At 48.3% G+C, this 19165-nt stretch overlaps 1 protein-coding gene across 7 annotated transcripts in view; it reads left to right on the top strand.

The window, feature by feature from the left end:
• The window catches only part of Dag1 (dystroglycan 1), a 51687-nt gene extending 43736 nt beyond the window's left edge, over positions 1-7951 (top strand). For all 7 annotated transcript variants that reach the window (XM_027414543.2, XM_027414539.2, XM_027414545.2 and 4 more), the window contains one exon: positions 3154-7951. In XM_027414543.2, coding sequence (XP_027270344.1) covers positions 3154-5556 — 2403 coding nt within the window. In that variant the 3' untranslated portion in view covers positions 5557-7951. The remainder of the gene's footprint in view (positions 1-3153) is intronic.
• The last annotated feature ends 11214 nt before the right edge of the window (positions 7952-19165 follow it).

The raw sequence follows: 19165 nt of genomic DNA, 5'->3' as shown, positions 1-19165 counted from the left end.
GATGTCACTCATGAATTAAACCCTCAGTGGTGGTTCAGACAGTAATGAGAAGAAAACATCCCTGCTAGTGGTGTCTCCTCATAATGTCAGTTGGCTTCTTCGCTTTTTGGTTGGATGTAGCAATTCTGTTTGAACCAGTTTGAAGGGTAGAAAGTAAGAAATGTCTGGTGTAATGTGTCTTGGGTATAAACTTATGTTTGAACTGGAGTCTCCTCCAAATACTCAGGTTCCTGGCTTTTTGGGGGGAAGAAGACCTAGGGAGCCATCAGGCATGGCTTTTTGCCATAGGTCTATGTTAAGAAGCCATGGTCTTAAATTAGAAACAGTCTCTGAACTGGGATTGAAGATGTGCCCTTTGTTGGCCATTGTGCCTCTGGGCTTAGGGCAGGACCACAGGCCTGAAAGAACCTTGTGGTGTCAGAGCAGAGAATGAGTGACCTTTCTTTCTTTCTTTCTTTCTTTCTTTTTTTCTTAAGATTTTATTTATTATGTATACAACATTCTGCCTCCATGTATATCTGCACACCAGCAGAGGGCACCAGATCTCATTATAGATGGTTGTGAGCCACCATGTGGTTGCTGGGAATTGAACTCAGGACCTCTGGAAGGAGGTCGGTGCTCTTAACCTCTGAGCCATCTCTCCTGTTTCTCAATGGTGAGAGGAACCAAAAATGGGGCCTAGGCAAGAAGCAAGTATTGATTTCTCTCTTGTCAGCTGATAGACTTTTTTGTGTTGAAATTTCTTTGTGTGCTCTGAGTATTTCCATGTGTGTCACTGTGGAAAAGGACTTGCACACTGAAAGAGGTTTGAACGATTCTTTGGGGGATAATAAAGAGTTGAGCTCCTTAGGTTTCTTCTGTGTCAAGGGCAGAAGCGGGTGGTGTATGTATCTTTCCCATACCTGATTCACTTTGAAAGTCTACTTTAGAGACTAGAGCTGGCTAATCCTTCCCTCCCTCCCTCCCTCCCTCCCTCCCTCCCTCCCTCCCTCCCTCCCTCCCTCCTCCCTCCCTCCCTCCTCCCTCCCTCCCTCCCTCCCGAGGGGGCGTTTCATGTATCTCACATTAAACAAACTCCTGTGTATTCCCATAACCAGTGTATTCTGTGCTGTAGATTAAAGCACAGGACTTGGTGCAGTCTATGCAGGCAGGTATTCTATCAACTGAGTGCACTCCCGAGACCAGAGACTGGCAGACATTGTTCTAGAATAGTTGATTTAGTCTTCCTACCTTCGGTACCACAGTTGTTCTTGAGAAGTGGGATTGATTTAGACAATCGTTACATCTTAGAGTTTATATTGGTGTGAAGAGACACCATGACTGTGGCAACTCTCTCTCTCTTTTTTTTTTTCCTTTTGCTTTTTTGAGATAGGGTTTCTCTCTGTAGCAGTCTTGACTGTCCTGGAACTTGCTATGTAGACCAGGCTGGCCTTGCATTTACAAAGATCCATCTGCCTCTGACTCTGCCTCCCAAGTGCTGGGATTAAAGGCTTGTGTCACCACTGCCCGGCTCATGACAGCTCTTACAAAGTAAAACATTTAATTGAGATGTTTCAGTCCATTATCATCATGGCTGGAAAGCTTTCTTTGAGTCAGAGGGTGGAGCTAGCCACTAGCTGACCAAAATTAACCATACAGGTTTGGAGAACTGTGGACATAGAAAGAGACAGGAAGTAGTAAGGTGGGACTCACAGGACCTTAGCCCTTTTGGATGAAGGAACAGAAGAGCTAGGAAGTCACTGGTGTCTATCTGCTCCCCTGCTTTTCTGATCTTTCAGGTTCTTACCCCGATATCTGACTCCCAATTTTTTTATTGATAAAGAATAATTAGATAAATGCTTCACCCCCGCCCCTCCAGTGACACACTTTCTCCAACAAGGCCATACCCAGTCCAACAAAACCACCTTCTAATAGTGCTGCTCCCTATGAGATTATGGGGCCAAACATATTCAAACCACCATGTTACACCTAACTCCGTTTATAAAAAAATGGGTCCCCTGTCCTAGTGCATTAAGTGACAATTGTAAAATAAGTCATTCCAGGGTATCGACTTAACTTATCTCTAGATTAGGTACACTTCCTGTTTGTGTGCAGGCAAGGTGCTCTAAACTAGGCATATGACCTGAGCAGAAGCCTGTGTCTGCAGAGAGTAGTAGAGGGGATTGGAAAGGGTGTTTCTGGCTGGAATAAGATGTTCCAACTGACTGTATAGGTAAGAGCAGGCAGGTTGGTGGTAAGTGTATCACTTGCATGAAAGTCTACAAGAGATCCCTGCCTCTCCGCCAAAGTGTTGGGACTAAAGGCCTGTGCCACCAAAGGCCGGTGAATCTTGTTTTTAAATTAAATGTTTTCACTTGTTTTATCTTTTAAGATTAAAAAAAATATGTAACTGTTTGTGTGCCTGCGTGAGTTTATGTGCACCACATGTGTGCAGTTGCTAGAGGACAGTGAAGATGAGGATTCCCAGAAGCTGCAGTTACAGCTACCCAATGTGGGTGCTAAGAACAAAACCCCAGTCCTCTACAAGAGCAGTCTGTTCTCCTAACTGCTGAGCCATCTCTCCAGCCTTGTTTGTTTTTAGAGATAGGGTCTCAATCTGTACCCCAGAATGGCCTTCAACTCATTCCTCCTACCTCAGCCTCCTGAGTTCTGGGATCCTAGCTGTGCACTATCATTCCCAAAGTCCATACATTCTTTTTTTTTTTTTTTAACTATGTATATAGTGTTTTGCCTGTATATGCACCTGCACACCAGAAGAGGGCACCAGATCTCATTATAGATGGTTGTGAGCTACCATGTGGTTGCTGGGAATTGAACTCAGGACCTCTGGAAGAGCAACCAGTGCTCTTAACCTCTGAGCCATCTCTCCAGCCCCAAGTCCATTCATTCTTAAGGTCTGTGGCATCCTAATGTGTTTGTGTGTGTTAATGTGTCCCTAACGCATAGCCCATCTGGTATTCCAGTCTTTTGTGTCATGTAACAGGACATTATTGCTCTCCTCTGGAGGTAATGAGTTGGATTTCACAGCAGGAATTCTAAATTATTCCTTCAGATTATCATATAACTCAGATTAGGCCAGTGGCTTACTATAGCAATCATATTAGGTTATACAACAATGATAGCATTTATAGCTTATATTTATGTTTCTTTTAGGTGTCTGCAGCAGGGAAGGAGATTTTGCCATCTTGGTTACATTGGGACCCGCACAGTAACACCTTGGAAGGCCTCCCTCTTGACACTGATAAAGGTGTACACTATATCTCAGTGAGTGCTGCCCGGCCAGGAGCCAATGGGAGCCATGTCCCCCAGACTTCCAGTGTGTTCTCTATTGAGGTCTACCCCGAAGACCACAATGAACCACAGTCTGTACGGGCAGCCTCATCAGACCCTGGTGAAGTAGTGTCATCTGCCTGTGCTGTTGATGAACCAGTGACTGTCCTCACAGTGATACTTGATGCTGACCTCACCAAGATGACCCCAAAGCAAAGGATTGATCTCCTGAGCAGAATGCAGAGCTTCTCAGAAGTAGAACTTCACAACATGAAGTTGGTACCTGTGGTGAATAATAGACTATTTGACATGTCAGCCTTCATGGCTGGCCCAGGAAATGCAAAGAAAGTGGTAGAGAATGGGGCTCTGCTCTCCTGGAAGCTAGGCTGCTCCTTGAACCAGAATAGTGTGCCTGACATTCGTGGTGTAGAAACCCCTGCCAGGGAGGGTGCTATGTCTGCCCAACTTGGTTACCCTGTGGTGGGGTGGCACATCGCCAATAAGAAGCCAACTCTCCCCAAACGAATCCGGAGGCAGATCCATGCCACGCCTACACCTGTTACTGCCATTGGACCCCCAACCACGGCCATCCAGGAGCCACCATCCAGGATAGTGCCTACCCCCACATCTCCAGCCATTGCACCTCCAACAGAGACCATGGCTCCTCCTGTCAGGGATCCTGTTCCTGGGAAGCCCACGGTCACCACTCGGACTCGAGGTGCCATTATTCAGACCCCAACTCTGGGCCCTATCCAGCCTACTCGGGTGTCAGAAGCTGGCACCACAATTCCTGGCCAGATTCGGCCAACATTGACCATTCCTGGCTATATAGAGCCCACAGCAGTTGTTACTCCTCCAACAACTACCACCAAGAAGCCACGAGTATCCACACCAAAACCAGCAACTCCTTCAACAGATTCCTCAACCACCACAACTCGAAGGCCCACCAAAAAACCACGGACACCCCGACCAGTACCCCGGGTCACCACCAAAGCCCCCATCACCAGATTGGAGACAGCTTCACCACCTACTCGCATCCGCACTACCACCAGTGGACTGCCCCGCGGTGGAGAACCTAACCAGCGGCCAGAACTTAAGAACCACATCGACAGGGTAGATGCCTGGGTGGGTACCTATTTTGAGGTGAAAATCCCATCAGATACCTTCTATGACAATGAGGATACCACTACTGACAAGCTCAAGCTGACCCTGAAACTTCGAGAGCAGCAGCTGGTAGGCGAGAAGTCTTGGGTTCAGTTCAATAGCAACAGCCAGCTTATGTATGGCCTGCCTGATAACAGCCATGTGGGAAAGCATGAATATTTCATGCATGCCACAGATAAAGGGGGCCTTTCTGCTGTGGACGCCTTTGAGATCCACGTTCACAAGCGCCCACAAGGTGACAAGGCTCCTGCACGGTTCAAGGCCAAATTTGCAGGTGACCCAGCACCAGTGGTTAATGACATCCACAAGAAAATTGCTTTGGTAAAGAAGCTAGCTTTTGCTTTTGGGGACCGAAACTGCAGTACTATCACCCTTCAGAACATCACCCGTGGCTCTATTGTGGTGGAGTGGACCAACAACACACTGCCCCTGGAGCCCTGCCCCAAGGAGCAGATCATAGGGCTGAGCCGCAGGATTGCTGATGAAAATGGGAAACCTCGGCCTGCCTTCTCCAATGCTCTGGAGCCTGACTTTAAGGCAGTGAGTATTGCTGTGACAGGCGCTGGCAGTTGTCGGCACTTACAATTTATCCCTGTGGCACCACCGTCTCCTGGAACCTCAGCAGCACCAGCCACAGAGGTTCCAGACAGGGACCCTGAGAAGAGCAGTGAGGATGATGTTTATCTGCACACAGTCATTCCAGCTGTTGTGGTTGCAGCCATCCTGCTCATTGCTGGAATCATTGCTATGATCTGCTATCGCAAGAAGCGGAAGGGCAAGCTGACCCTTGAGGACCAGGCCACCTTTATCAAGAAGGGGGTGCCTATCATCTTTGCAGATGAGCTGGATGACTCCAAGCCCCCACCCTCTTCTAGCATGCCACTCATCTTGCAGGAAGAGAAGGCTCCTCTCCCACCTCCTGAGTACCCCAACCAGAGTGTGCCCGAGACCACGCCTCTGAACCAGGACACTGTAGGAGAGTACACGCCTCTGCGGGATGAGGATCCTAATGCACCTCCCTACCAGCCACCCCCACCCTTCACAGCTCCCATGGAGGGCAAGGGCTCCCGTCCCAAGAACATGACCCCATACCGATCACCCCCTCCGTATGTTCCCCCTTAACCCATAAGCGCCTGGGTGGAGGCAGGGGTAGGGCAGGGGCCTGGAGACAACTCGGTGTTGTCTGTAGAGACCGGTGGCCCACAGACCATTGCCCACTGGTAGCCAACACCTGACCTAGCACACACTGACACACAGGGCCTGGACAAGCCTGCCCTCTCTGGTCCTCCCAAACCCCAAAGCTGCTGGAGAGACTTTGGGGACTTTTTTATTTTTATTTTTTGCCTAACAGCTTTTTGTTTGTTCATAGAAAATTCTTCGCTGATTTTGATGGCTGGCTCTGAAAGCACTGTTTGAGTAGAGGTAGAACGAAGGAGCGAGGAACCGTGAATGAACTCGCAGGCAGTGCTGGGTGACCCCCAGCTCTCTGCATTTTGCCTTTAACACTAACTGTACTGTTTTTTCTATTCACGTGTGTCTAGCTGCAGGATGTAACATGGAAAACAGTAGCTAAAGATTAAATTCAAAGGACTTTCAGAAGTTAAGGTTAAGTTTTTACATTTAATCTGCTGTTTACCTAAACTTGTACGTATAATTTTTGGGTGGGTATGGGGAATTGCTTTGCTAAAAATAAGCTCCCAGGGTGTTTCAAACTTAGAGAAGACCAAGGGACAGTATTTTTTATCAAAGGAATCCTATTTTTTCACACTATGTCAACTTGGTTGCTCTGATACCCCAGAGCCTGACTGAGGGCCTCTTGGTCCTGGTTCTGGTGCCAGGGCCCTGGTGCTGGGTTTGCTCTCCTGCTGTTGCCAGGGGCTGGAAGCTGGAGGGGCCTCTTGGGCCATGGACATCCTGACCTCTACCCCATGCACGCTAGTGGCCTACCACTGAGGGGGTCTTCATTTCTGTGGAAAAGGGACTCCAAGAGGCATTGGTGGCTGTGGCCCCCAACCTAGGTGCTCCAAGGTGGGCCAGCTGCTCGTAGGGGCACCTGAGAAGGTTGAAGGACCACATCAACCTTTTTTTTTTTTTTTCCTTCTCTGTGGGTTTTTGTTTTTCTTTTTTCTTCCCTCCTAAAGGAATATCATGGTCTTTGAAACACTCAGTGGGGAACATTTTGGTGAAGATGCAATATTTTTATGTCATGTGATGCTCTTTCCTCACTTGACCTTGGCCACTTTGTCCCAACAGTCCACAGTCCCACCCCACGCACCCCATCCCCTCTTCTCTGGCGCTCCAGTCCTGGGCCTTGGGCCTGAACAACTGGAAAAGGTCTGGTGGCTGGGGAGGAGTGCCAGCAATAGTTCATAGTAAAAAATCTGTGGGCTCTCAAAGCTAATTTTTTACTAAAGTTTTTATACAGCCTCAAATTGTTTTATTAAAAAAAAGATTAAAAAACGGTGATGCTTAACAGCAGTTTGTACAAGCTCCTAGTGTTGATTCCATGGAACTGATGGCTTTGCTCATTTTGACCCCTCCCTTCTTTTCCTAATGGGTTAAATTCTGGATTACATAGAGGCTTCCTTTGCCTTTTTCTAGCAGAACACCGTCCATCCATCTGCATCTCTGTCCCATGACTCAGGGGCACCCACTCTGCTTTGATTCTCCTCCTGAAAGAAACCATTTTGAGCATGCCTTTTCTTAATGTCTGAGTTATTCGGGTACCTTTTAGGGAGGAATGCCTTTTGCAATAACGTATCCCTTCCCTGATCGAGGGTGGGTGGGTGGACCCAGGCTCCCTTTGCACACGGAGCAGTAACTTCTAAGCCATATCGACTGTTTAGCAGAGGGTATGCTGTCTCAGGAAGGGAAGGCTGGTAGGAGGGGTATGCTGTTTCCAAAGGGTGGTTCTCCTGGATTCTCCACAGGGCCTACCCTTCCTGCTCAGCCTCCGGCAGGGTTCTTTACAGTGAGCAGTGCCCTATGGGGGAGTCTGCAGATGAGTACTTCATGGATGGCTGGTGACTGGGCCTTGTGCCTCGAAGTTCTGGTCCAAGCTGGAGTTTCCCTGATGTCCCAGAATCGGGAGCAGGGATCTAGCCTGATGAAATTATTTCTGGTAACCTCATCAAAAATAAATAATAAGTAAATCCCAATATTCCAGGTGAAGGCTTTGGAAAGCCTTCCCAATAGCTCTGTTGCTCTTAGCAACCCCACCATTGGGCATTGCCATGCAGAGAGGAGGCTGGCCCAGAGTGGCCTGTTGTCATAGCAACTGGAGGCAATGGGGCAGTGAACAGAATAACAACAGCAACAATGCCTTTGCAGGCAGCCTCCTCCCTGAGCCCTGAGCTGGCGATGGCCATCGGACTCTGAGACGGAGAGCCAATCTCACATTCAAGTGTTCACCGACCACTGATGTGTTTTTATTTCCTTCTGTATGATTTTAAGATGTGTTTTCTGCATTCTGTATAGAAACATATCAAACTAAATAAAAGCAGTGTCTTTATTACAATGCCGTTGCCTTTGACTGTCTGTTTACCTGGTCTCTTAAGGTTCCTGGGAATGAATGATAGGAGGGAATCATATGTCAAAGAAGAGTGACTCAGCCAGCCCAACCACCTTCACAGAAGCTCAAGCATTTCTGTACCCATGAAAAGGCTGGATGTGTGCTCCAGGAACTTTGCCACTGTGTGAGCTCCTTTTAGCACCCCTTCTGCCTCTGAGCCAGCCAAGACTAATTTTGATCCTCACTTTCTTCATTTCCAAGGGTAGGGTGTGGCTAGGAATCTAGTGAGACTGGGTGGAGAGGAGAAGGATGGGAAGGGCTTTCTCCTCAGAAGGGGCAGCTCCAGGCAGGTCTCCTGGCAGAGCCCCCTGAAGACTGGGGTGAAGGTATGCTGACAAGCGTCTACCTGAAACTACCTATAGGCTTGGGATTGGCTGGAAACAAGCCAGGTTGTCCTGTTCTTGAGCCTCTAGATTCTGGGTGACTAACTCTTACAGACAGGCCGTCTGGGTAGACTGAGCATGCTCAGGACCTAGGAAAGGGTAGGTGTGTTTTCCTGGGACAGTGCTTACATGTGGGAAGTAGAGATGCAGCAGCTGTTGCCAGAGGGACCATTGGTTACAGGAAAACTGGTGCCTCTCCTGACTTACCTCAGCCTCTACCAGCTCACCATTGGATTTGCATCCATTTTGCCCGATAGTCCAACAATGGTCAGAGTTAGGGCCTAAATGTGTAGCATGTTCAAAGTGCCTAGGCAAAGAAGCCTGGGCACAAAGGTGTGTCTCAAGCCAGGCACGGTGCTGCACGCCTGTGACCCCAGTATTGGGAGGTGGCACTTAGAGGATGAGGAAGTCAAGAACAGAGTCAGCTACTTAGTAAGTTTGAGGCCATCTTGGGATTCAAGACTTTGTCCAAAGACACCATCTCACATAAGACTGTCTCCACATGTTTTCAAAGACATGTGCCTCAGCCTTCTAGGCCGAATCAGGAGCCCAGAAAATGACCCTGCAGTTGCTCCCAGCCTCCTCCTGATGAGTCCGGTAGATGTCTGTCCTCCAGCACTCCAGCCAAGTTCCTGTGATCTTTTCTTGATGCAGGTGAGTCTGCCTTTGCCTTCTGAGCTAGACAGAAAGTGACAGAAGGGGGCAGGCAAAGGGGGACTAATAGGAATCTGCTTTTCTACTTGATTTGGCTCAGGGCCACTTCCAGGGATCCCTCCAGCATGGCTTTCCAGTGTGGTGTAAGGAGGTAAGGACGGTGCTGTCTCCAGTGGGCTCTAGGATCCCTAGTGAAATGGGGGGGGTGGAATTGAAATAATGGATAGTGGTCACTGAGTCCGCCTGCAAAAGAGTTAGAGATCAAAGCAAAGCAGAGAGATCTGAACTCCTACAAACTCTTACCAATCTTATGTAAAGACATCGCCTTGAGAGTCAAGAGCCTTGGGCCAGTCATGTGACACAAGGCTTTGGGCTGGAGAACATCGTGGCTAGCCTGAACTTCTAGAAGTTCCACACTACTTGCCAAATTGTAGCTCCTAGCTTGTTTCTTCTCAGTGTTCCAACTAAGTGAGCTGCTAGGAGCTCTTCCCTGCTTCCTGTCAAACATAGAATGTCCATCTCAAGCACCAGTCTTTCAAGGCTAATTTTCACTCAGTATTGCTATCTTTAAAAATTCAAATCAGCCCAGTGCAGTGGTACATGTCTGTAATCCTGACATGTGTGAAGTGGAGGTCTTAGGAGAAGGAGTTTAAAGACAGTCTAGACTACATAGCAAATTCAAGGTCAGTCTGGGCTACAAGAGACTTTTGTCTTAAGAAAACAAAAAACTGGGCTGGAGAGATGGCTCAGCCAATAAAATCTATACTCAACAGCCAAAAATAAAAAATTCCCTGATGTGGTACACACCTGTAATCTAGCACTTAGGTGTCAGAGGCAGTGAATCTCTTGAGTTTGAGGACAGTCTGATCTACATAGGGAGTTGCAGTTCAGCCAAGACTGCATAGCAAGATCTTTTCTCAAAAGACGGGGTAGGTGGGAAGCAGGAGAACTGGCTGATTCAGCAGTTATGAGCACTTTCTGTTCATCCTGAGGACCCAAGCTCAGTGTCTTTAACAACCACATCTAGCCCATGTCCTGGATTCCCTCTTCTGTTCTTTATGGGCACCCACACACATGGCATACACTTAACATGTCTATACATGTCCATACACATAAATAAAAACAAATCTTTAAACATTAAAAAAACACACACATGGCACACACCTTTAATCTCAGCACCTGGAGGCAGAGGCAGGTGGATCCAGGCCAGCAGTTACATAAAGTCCCCCAATGAGGAATGGTCCTGCTACTTCCTTACGCGGGCTTCAGAAATGCAGAGGAGACAGTACTTTAAAGGAGGGGTGCTCACGTGTTGGGGCATCCTGGGGTAGGAGCCCCACTATCCTCCACTGCCTCCTAATTTGCTGAAGGTGACTTGAATCTCAGCTGAGACCACGTCTCTAAAGGGTTCTATGAAGCCCAGGCAGGTTCAGCATCCCCATTTGGTAGTGGCTCCACAAGCAGGCCCCCAAAGAGGAACAATGTAAACCGACTTCCAGGAGGTGGCGCTATAGGACTGAGCGGCTACGAGTGGGCGGGGCTGAAGAGGTGGGCTATGGGTGGGGTTACTCCCCTAGCAGCGAGCGTAGGGGAGTCGGGCTGTGGACCCGAATGCCTTTTAGGGAGGGAGGTGCTGAACTGCTCAGCCTAGCTAGGAGGAGAGCCCCCTACCCTCACCTTGCCGGTTGTGGGCAGGACTGGAGCAGACAGGCGGGTGGAGCCGAGTCTGCGCGGTGTTCAGGCTTCCTTACCCTGCGGGATGCAGGCAAGTGTCCCTGCACTTCCAGGGCACCGTTCTCCCTCCTAAAGGGAAATCTGCAGGGAAATGGGCGTGGCAAGTTTAGGCCCTGGCTTTCCGGGGCTTCCGCCCTGGGGTTCCAGCCTGCAAAGTTTGAATTATCGTCTTGGAAATCTGTAACTACTCCTCTTAGCAAAATGGCTTAGTGGGTAAAGGCGCTTGCCTGGACTTGATCCCATGATTGATTTGTAGGAAAGAGAACAGACTCCTGCAAGTTGTTCTCTGATTCAAACTAACATATGGGGGGGGGGGGCGGTAACTCCATCCTTTGCTCATCTCTCCTAGCTCTCTCTTTTAAACCTCGTGTCTCTACGGAGTCTTAACTTCCGGGAAGTGGGTTTGTTGGATTCTTCGTCTCCTCTTTCTCAAGCCTAGGAGCATCTTGAGGCAGGGGACCAGGGGATCTGGGTGAGTCTTGGCTAGCAGCTAGGCTCATCTGGTTGAGCTGTTGGGGTTCTCTCAGTCTGAAACAAATGGGGATGCGGCAACTGGTGACTCATTCTCTGAGTGGACCCTGTGTTATGAATAAAGGGACCGTGAGTGGCAGGTTCCCGGTCCCGGGCAGGTGATGGACTGCAGGCGGATGGGGACCTGTAGACGTGACTCATTTTGAAAGTTTTATTGAGGGGGGGGTAAGAAAATAAGGTAAAGAGACAGAGAGAGAGAGGACAGAAGAGTAGATGGAGACAGGAGAAATCCTGTCTGCCCCAGGGGAACAGCGAGAAAGAGAGCGCAGGTTAGGTGAGGACATTTCTTTTAAAGGGGTCCTTTGCACCTGCATGCAGACCACAGTAGTCATGGAACCCTGGGCTGACCAGGATACTGCCTGAGTGCATTCTGCCAGGTGACAAGGACAGACCAGCGTAATGCACGAGTCTTTACACCCTAGAGCTTGGGTGGCCAAAAATCCCAAAGAATGCCTTTCCTCAAATTGTACAGCTCCTAGCCAGGTGGTGGTGGTGGTGCACACCTTTAATCCCAACATTTAGAAAGCAGAGGCAGACGCATCTTCAAGTTCTAGGCCAGCCTGGTCTACAGATCGAGTTCCAGGACAGCCAGGGCTACACAGAGAAATCTTGTCTCGAAAAGAAAAAAAAAAAAAAAAAATCGTACAGCTTCAGGCACACACTTGGAAAGCAGGTGATCTCTAGTTCCTCTTCCCAGAATTCTCCTAGTCTGGTAGCTCCGCCTATACTTCGTGTCTAGCTACATCCTACCTGTTCATTGGCCGAAACAGCTTTATTCATCAACCAATAAGAGAAACATATATTCACAGCATACAGAAGGACATCCCCCATCAGTAACCATTGTTCCCCCCAACCCTGCTGTGGGCCCCACGGCAGCACCCTCCTGGAACTCCAGCCTCCTCAGAGAGATTCTGGCTCAGGGCTGACTAGGAGAGGAATACACACACCTGATGAGTCCCAAGAAGATTCTTGGAGCAGAGTTGGGAATGGGAATGGGGTGAGCCTGTGGAATTAGTGTTAATAAAGATGGGAAGACAATTCAACTGCACACTTGGCCTCTCTGTTATAGTAGAGTCTGTCCTTGCCCCGTGTTATTTGGAAGTCTCAGTCTGCATTGCCACCTCTTTATCAGAAAGATGGTCTTTTCAGAAAGCTGATGCTCACACCAGGCCTCCCAGCTTGAGGGCTTAGCAATACAGAAATAGCAGTGGTAACCCAGATGTTGCTCAGCTGATACCTGCTCCCACCCAGTCCAGATCCTGGGGCAGCCAGGGTAGCGTCTCCTCAGGCGACCCATTGTCTGAGTGCGGTGTCAGCTCTCACTGTCCGTCTGGTGATGCTATGGTCATACTCACTACTGCAGGTCAGGACAAGGGTTCAGCACTGATGGTCAGGAATCAAGTGCTTTGGGTTCAAGGCTTGATTTGAGCAGCAGACTGCCAAAGGTCATTCTTGGAGATCATAAGCTGAAGTAAAGACATAGTGGGTTCAACAGTCTGGATTCTCTGTTGTAGCTCTAGAGCCTAACTCAAAAGATATCAGTCACATTTAATGGATTAAAATCATCCATCTCGGCAGAGACCTAGGGCAGATTTGCCATGAATGTCTGTCTTACAGTCTTCCTTCTTGCCCCCAGGGTTTGGTTTTGCTGTCAGTGACTTTAATCCTTGCCTTATTCTGTCCATCTGTCCTGGAAGGCAGGAGTTCTTTTGGCAGCTCCTGGGAGCTTCCTTGGCACTCAGAAAAGATGGCAGGGCCTTGTCATCCTGCCATTCTGATTAGACACAGGTGGAACTCAGTGAAGAGAATGGCTTTATCCTATAGCCCAAAGTCCCATGTAGGAAAGGTTAATTCCCAGCAAAGCTCTTGGGTTTGTATTAGGAAAGTCTAAGGGAGGTGAGGGGACAGAGATCCTCCTGAAAGAGTGTGAAAGAGAGACCACCAAGCAAGCTGTCTCTTCCCCTAAAATGAGACATGTCTGAACCTCTGTTGTCTCAGGAGATGGCATAAGGACATAACTTTTCAGTGGGACCGGCTCTCCTCCATCCGTGCAACAGAGGTTGGCGATAGGTCTACATAAAAATTAGGGTTCTGGGGAGAAAACTCAAAATAGAGATTCAGGCTGGGCATTTTCTGTAGTTTATTAGTACAGATTTGCATGTCTTTCTGTCTCCTACAAACACAGCTCCTCAAAGACTGGTCCCATTCTGGGCCTGGCACTGAGGAGTGGAGGAGGCACTGGAGGAGGATTGAATGTGGTGTACATTAGTGAGACAGGCAGAGCCAGCCCACAGGCCTGCCTGGGAGAGGGAGTGCAGAGGGGCAAGGAGGGCGCCATGTTTTGAGTTGGATGCTTACGACTTCTAGAAACCACAGCTTCATTATTTTTTCTTGTCATAACAAGCCTTCAAAAGTGTGTAACTCTAATAGCAATGGGGCTTAATTAGCCTTCTTGGGAGCAATATGCAGGGGTGGTGGGGTTAGGCTGGTGGCAAACATTTTTGGTGATTTTTTAAATTGCCTCTTCATAACGCAAGTAAAGATTTGCACACTGCAACAGGAAAGGATATACATGGCAAAGTGTCGAGTGAATTCTATACTTTTTAGCTTTCTTCTTTTTTCCTGTTCTTCCAGGAACCATGGCCAGCTGAAGACGAGTATGCCAATGAGCTGGGGGGCACACATAGGCAGGCAAGGCTAAGGTGTCTTTGGAGCCTCCTGCTTACTTAGGGAGCTTCCCTTTGTCTGTGGGTGGTGACCACAAACTTAAGCCAGGCAGGCAATCTCCCCCTGTGGATGTCCCTCTTTCCTTCTCAGTTTGGTCTGGTCCTCACCCGGTGGAGGAGTGGGGGTGGGGAGTTGCACATCATTGGGAGGTATGACAAACCTGAGCAAGGCGGCCATAGAAAGGAGTTTAGAGAATCTCATAGGTAAGCGTGAGCTCTCCTCGTCTCTCTGAAACAGTCCAAAGTGTCTATGGCACCCCAACATCCAAAACTGTTTTCAGCCAGTCTTTATGTATGTATGTATGTATGTATGTATGTATGTATGTATGTATGTGTGTATGTGTTTCTTTTCCCATTTAATTTTTCCCATTAAAAAATTTTAATTTTTTTTAATGGCTGAGGGTTTGCCTGCATGTGAGTCTGTGCATCACATTCATACAGTGCCTGAGGAGGCCAGAAGAGGGCATCAGATCCCCTAGGTCTGGCGTTACAGTGTTTTACCATTTTTAACTTTTCTTTTCTGTTCTTTCCTTTTCTTTTCTTTTCTTTTCTTTTCTTTTCTCTTCTTTTCTTTTGAGACAGGGTATCTGTAGGTAGTCCTGGTGGTCCTGGAACTCAAAAAGATCCACCTGCTTCTACCTCCTGAGTGCTGGGATCAAAAGTGTGCACCGCCATTTTTTTAATTACAATTTTTTATTTTTCTAACTTTTGGTTGGTAATCTGTATGGGTGCGTGTGTTGGGATATGTGTACATGAGTGCCGGAAAGGCATTGGATTCTATGGAGCTGGGGTAACAGGTGTTTTTTAGCCAACTGACATGGGCAAGGGTGCTGAGCCATCTCTCCAGGCCCTCTTTTTCTGTGTGTGTGTGAGTGTTGTGCATGCATGTGGGTGTGCATGCATGTGTGGGTGTGAGTATTGTGCATGCATTGGGTGTGCATGCATGTGTGTGAGTGTTGTGCATGCATGTGTGTGCATGCATGTGTGTGAGTGTTGTGCACGCATGTGTGTGTATGCATGTGTGAGTGAGTGTTGTACACGTATGTGTGTGAGTGAGTGTTGTGCATGCATGTGTGTGAGTGAGTGGTGTGCATTCATGTGTGTGTTGTGCATGCATGTGTGAGTGAGTGGTGTGCATGCATTGTGTGCAAGCATGTGTGTGAGTGGTGTGCATGCATGTGGGAGAGTGGTATGCATGCATGCATGTGTGTGTGCATGCATGTGTGTGTGAGTGTTGTGATGCATGTGTGTGAGTGTTGTACATGCATGTGTGTGTGAGTGGTGTACATGCAGTGGCTGTATGATTGTTGTACATGCATGTGTGTGCATGCATGTATGTGCATGCATGTGTGTGAGTGTTATGCAGGCATGTGTGTGTGAGTGTTGTGCAAGCGTGTGTGAGTGCTGTGCATATATGTGGGTGTGCATGCATGTGGGTATGTGAGTGTTGTGCATGCATGTGGGTGTGTGAATGTTGTGCATGCATGTAGGTGTGCATGCATGGGTGTGCATGCATAGGTGTGCATGCATGGGCTGCATGCATGTGTTGTGCATGCATGTGTGTGCACGCACATGTGCATGCGTGTGTATTCACACACGTGTGCATTGTGCATGTGTGTGCATGCATGTGTGCATGCATGTGGGTGTGCGTGCGCGTGTGAGTGGTGTGCATAATGTGTGCATGCATGTGTGCACATGCATGTGTTCGTGCATGTGGGTGTGCATGCATGTGTGTGCATGCATGTGGGTGTGCATGCACATTGTGTGTGTGCTCATGGGGGGCCTGAGGTTGATGGTGAGAATCATCTTCAGTCGCTCCTCCATCCCATTTATAGCGGCAGGCTCTATCAGTCACACCCAGAGCCTGACAATACGCTTAGTTTTGTTGGCCAGCTTGCTCTAGGAATCCCCTGTGCCCTCCTTCCAAGGCTGGAACTGCAGGCAGGCTGTCGACCCCCCTAGCACTCATGTGGGCTGGTAGGGATGTGAAAGGAGGTCCTCATGCTTTTGTTAAGAAGTCTTTCAACCACTGAGCCTCTCCCCAGCCAACTCCTCCTTCTTATCCTTACCCACTTCTAACCAGCTGCCTACTCTTTTTTCTCTGTCTTGGGTGTGGCAGTGGAAGACTGTGTGCACTGATTGCTGTGAGCATGTGGAAGCCAGAGCCTGACATCAGGTCTTTCTCCGTTCTTCCCTACGTTGTTCTCACTGAACCTGGAATAGCTTGACTGGTTGGCTGTAGAGTCCCATGGATCCTCACTTATGGGATTACAGGCACACCACATGCACTGGTCCCTGCATGCTGGGATCCAAACTCATGTTCCTTTGCTTGTATGGCAAGCATTTTACTCACTGAGCCACCTCTCCAGTCCTGTCTCCTATTCTTGCCCTCAGAGTTTCTTCTTTACCCCTATAGACTTTTTGTTGCTGTTGTTTTTCAAGACAGGGTTTCTCTGTGTAGCCCTGACTGTCCTAAAACTACGTCTGTAGACCAGGCTGACCTCAAGCTCATAGAGATCCGCTTGCCTCTGCCTCCCAAGTGCCATGATTAAAGGTGTGCACCACCAATGCCTGGGAACTTTTTTAGAAATTGTGTGTGGTTGTTTTGCCAGGGACACCTCAGGTCTGTGCACCTGATCATGTGTGCCTGGTGCCTGTGGTGTCTGGTTCCTTGGAAAGAAGGTATAGGCAATTTTGAACTATCACGTGGGTGCTGGGAATCAAACTCGGCTCACTCTGGAAGAGTGGTTCTCAACCTTCCTAATGTTGCTAATTCAGTTCCTCATGTTGTGGTGACCCCCAACCATAAAATTATTCCATCCATAAAATATTTCATCGCTACTTTGTAACTGTAATTTTGCTACTGTTATGAGTTGTAGTGTAAATTTGTTTTTGTTTTTGTTTTTTTGAGACAGGGTTCTCTGTGGCAATGGAGGCTGTCTTGGAATTAGCTCTTGTAGACCAGGCTGGTTCGAACTCACAGAGATCCACCTGCCTCTGCCTCCTGGGTGTTGGGATTATAGGTGTGCACCACCAATGCCCGGCTGTAATGTAAATATTTTTTTGAGATAGCAGTTTGCCAAAGGGGTTGAGAAACACTGCTCTAGAGGAACAGCCAGTGCTCTTGACTGCTGAACCATCTTTTCAGCCCCCACCCCACTTTAGACAAGGTAGTTGTATAGCTCAGGCAGGGTTTTAATTTTTCCTCCCCACTGCTCCACCACCACTTTGTAAGACCCAGGATTACAGCGTGCACCACCACTCCCGGCTTCCCTCTCAGCTTTTGCAAGTGTCTCAGTGTACAGGCTGAAGAAGCAAGCAAGCACATCCATTTCCTTTTGGTATGTAGGTAGATTCTTCTCCCATCTGGATTTCCTCCAAAATGTCTGCCATGTGTTGTGTGCATACCAAAGTGGGAAGAAGATAAATTCCCTAGGGAGGCCTAGGGCCTGGGAAACCATACAGTTTTCAAGTTACCCTGTTCCTGGAGAGACAGCAGCTGGACCTACAGGGACATGATACTGGACACATCATACAGTTGTTCCATAGTCAAATTTAGTGAGTCCTCCTGAATGAAGATAGCTTGCCAAGAGCCTTTCCATGAGGAGACACTGAATGCAATCTCTATTTTCCCTGGTTCTTATCAGGTTTGCAGCCTAGATGTGGTCATTTGGGAGTGAAGGTCAAAGGTCCTCCTGAGTAACTTTTAGGCCTGGTTAGTAGTGAACCACTAGAAAGCACAGGTGAGATAAATGCTCAGAGCTTCATGGAGAGTCGAGCCCAGTGGCCAGTCCTTAGGAACCTGCTGAAGGCCAGCCCAGGCAGGCAATCCAAACTAGATGAAATAGGAGATGACTTGTGTGGCAAGAAAGAAAAAAGAGTCTGGGTCAAGAACCCTAGACCACCAGAGGTTAGTACCATCCCATGGTCAGTCAGTGTCCTTGGGGTGAGTGAAGGGGTGGAAGGAGAGTGTGCCCAGGGAGTGCTCCTCAGAGGAAATGGAATTGTTTGGGAGAGGAAGGACATCACTAACTCACACTTCTAGGTCCTTCTGGGTCCACTGTGCATGACTTTGTCACTAAGGTAACAAAGACCCTGGAGGTCTACTTACAGCCAGGAATCCACCCTGAGGAGAACAACTCCCCAGACCCCCTTGCTGGGTAGGGCTAATTACTCCCATGGGAAGGAACTAGGGACATGTTGACAAATCTGTGGGAAGCCACAGCTTCTGTGATTTCTACAGAAACGACAAAATAAACATGGTCCAACCCACGAGTCATAGAGTGCTATCTGTGCACAGTAGCTGTTACTGTTGTCATCAGGAGGTGTGACTGTTCACCAGCAGCCCTCCAGACTGAGCTCAGAGTAGGAACGGTTGGGACCCTCACCTGAGATCCCAGCCATTACCTTCGGACATCCTTGCCCACTGGGTGTAATTTTTGCTCTAATTGCATGTGGCTTGTGGTTTTGGGAGGGGCTGGAATGTATCAAGGTGGGAGGTCATCTGAAGGTGACATCAAGGGGACTCCAGCTGTGCATCTGTGGAAAATTGCCATCCATGTTGGGGGTGAGACTTTTCAGTAATATGGCTGCTTTGGGGTCTTCCATGCACTGTAGGTGAGTCTAATAAATTCATTGGCTTGCCAAGTTGGACCTTGATGGAATTATTACTTTTGTCTGTTTTTGGTGTGCTATCTGGGGTGAGTAGATGTTTATGTCTCCCCAGATAAAAGTGCTTGCAACATCACAATATCTGGTGTTTGTAAAGATAAAACAGTCTAATATGGGACAAAGTCAGGCCACTGGCCTGCCCACAGTGCTTATTTGTCACCAGTCCTCCAAATCCAAGTCACCACAAGAAGCACAGCAATAGCCGGATGGTGGTGGCGCATGCCTTTAGTCCCAGCACTCGGGAGGCAGAGGCAGGTGGGTCTCTGTGAGTTCGAGGTCAGCCTGGTCTACAAGAGCTAGTTCCAGGACAGCCTCCAAAGCCACAGACAAACCCTGTCTTGGAAAAAAACAAAACAAAACAAAACAAAACAAAAAAAGACAGCAATGGCAGTATTGCCTGGTATGTGCTGGACTCTCATTCTTGTGTTTTACCTCCACCAGTGACTCCACTTTCTTTATTA

The sequence above is a fragment of the Cricetulus griseus genome, chromosome 4, assembly GCF_003668045.3.
Source record: "Cricetulus griseus strain 17A/GY chromosome 4, alternate assembly CriGri-PICRH-1.0, whole genome shotgun sequence".
NCBI lineage: Eukaryota > Metazoa > Chordata > Mammalia > Rodentia > Cricetidae > Cricetulus > Cricetulus griseus.
This window is presented reverse-complemented; position numbering and strand designations above follow the sequence as displayed.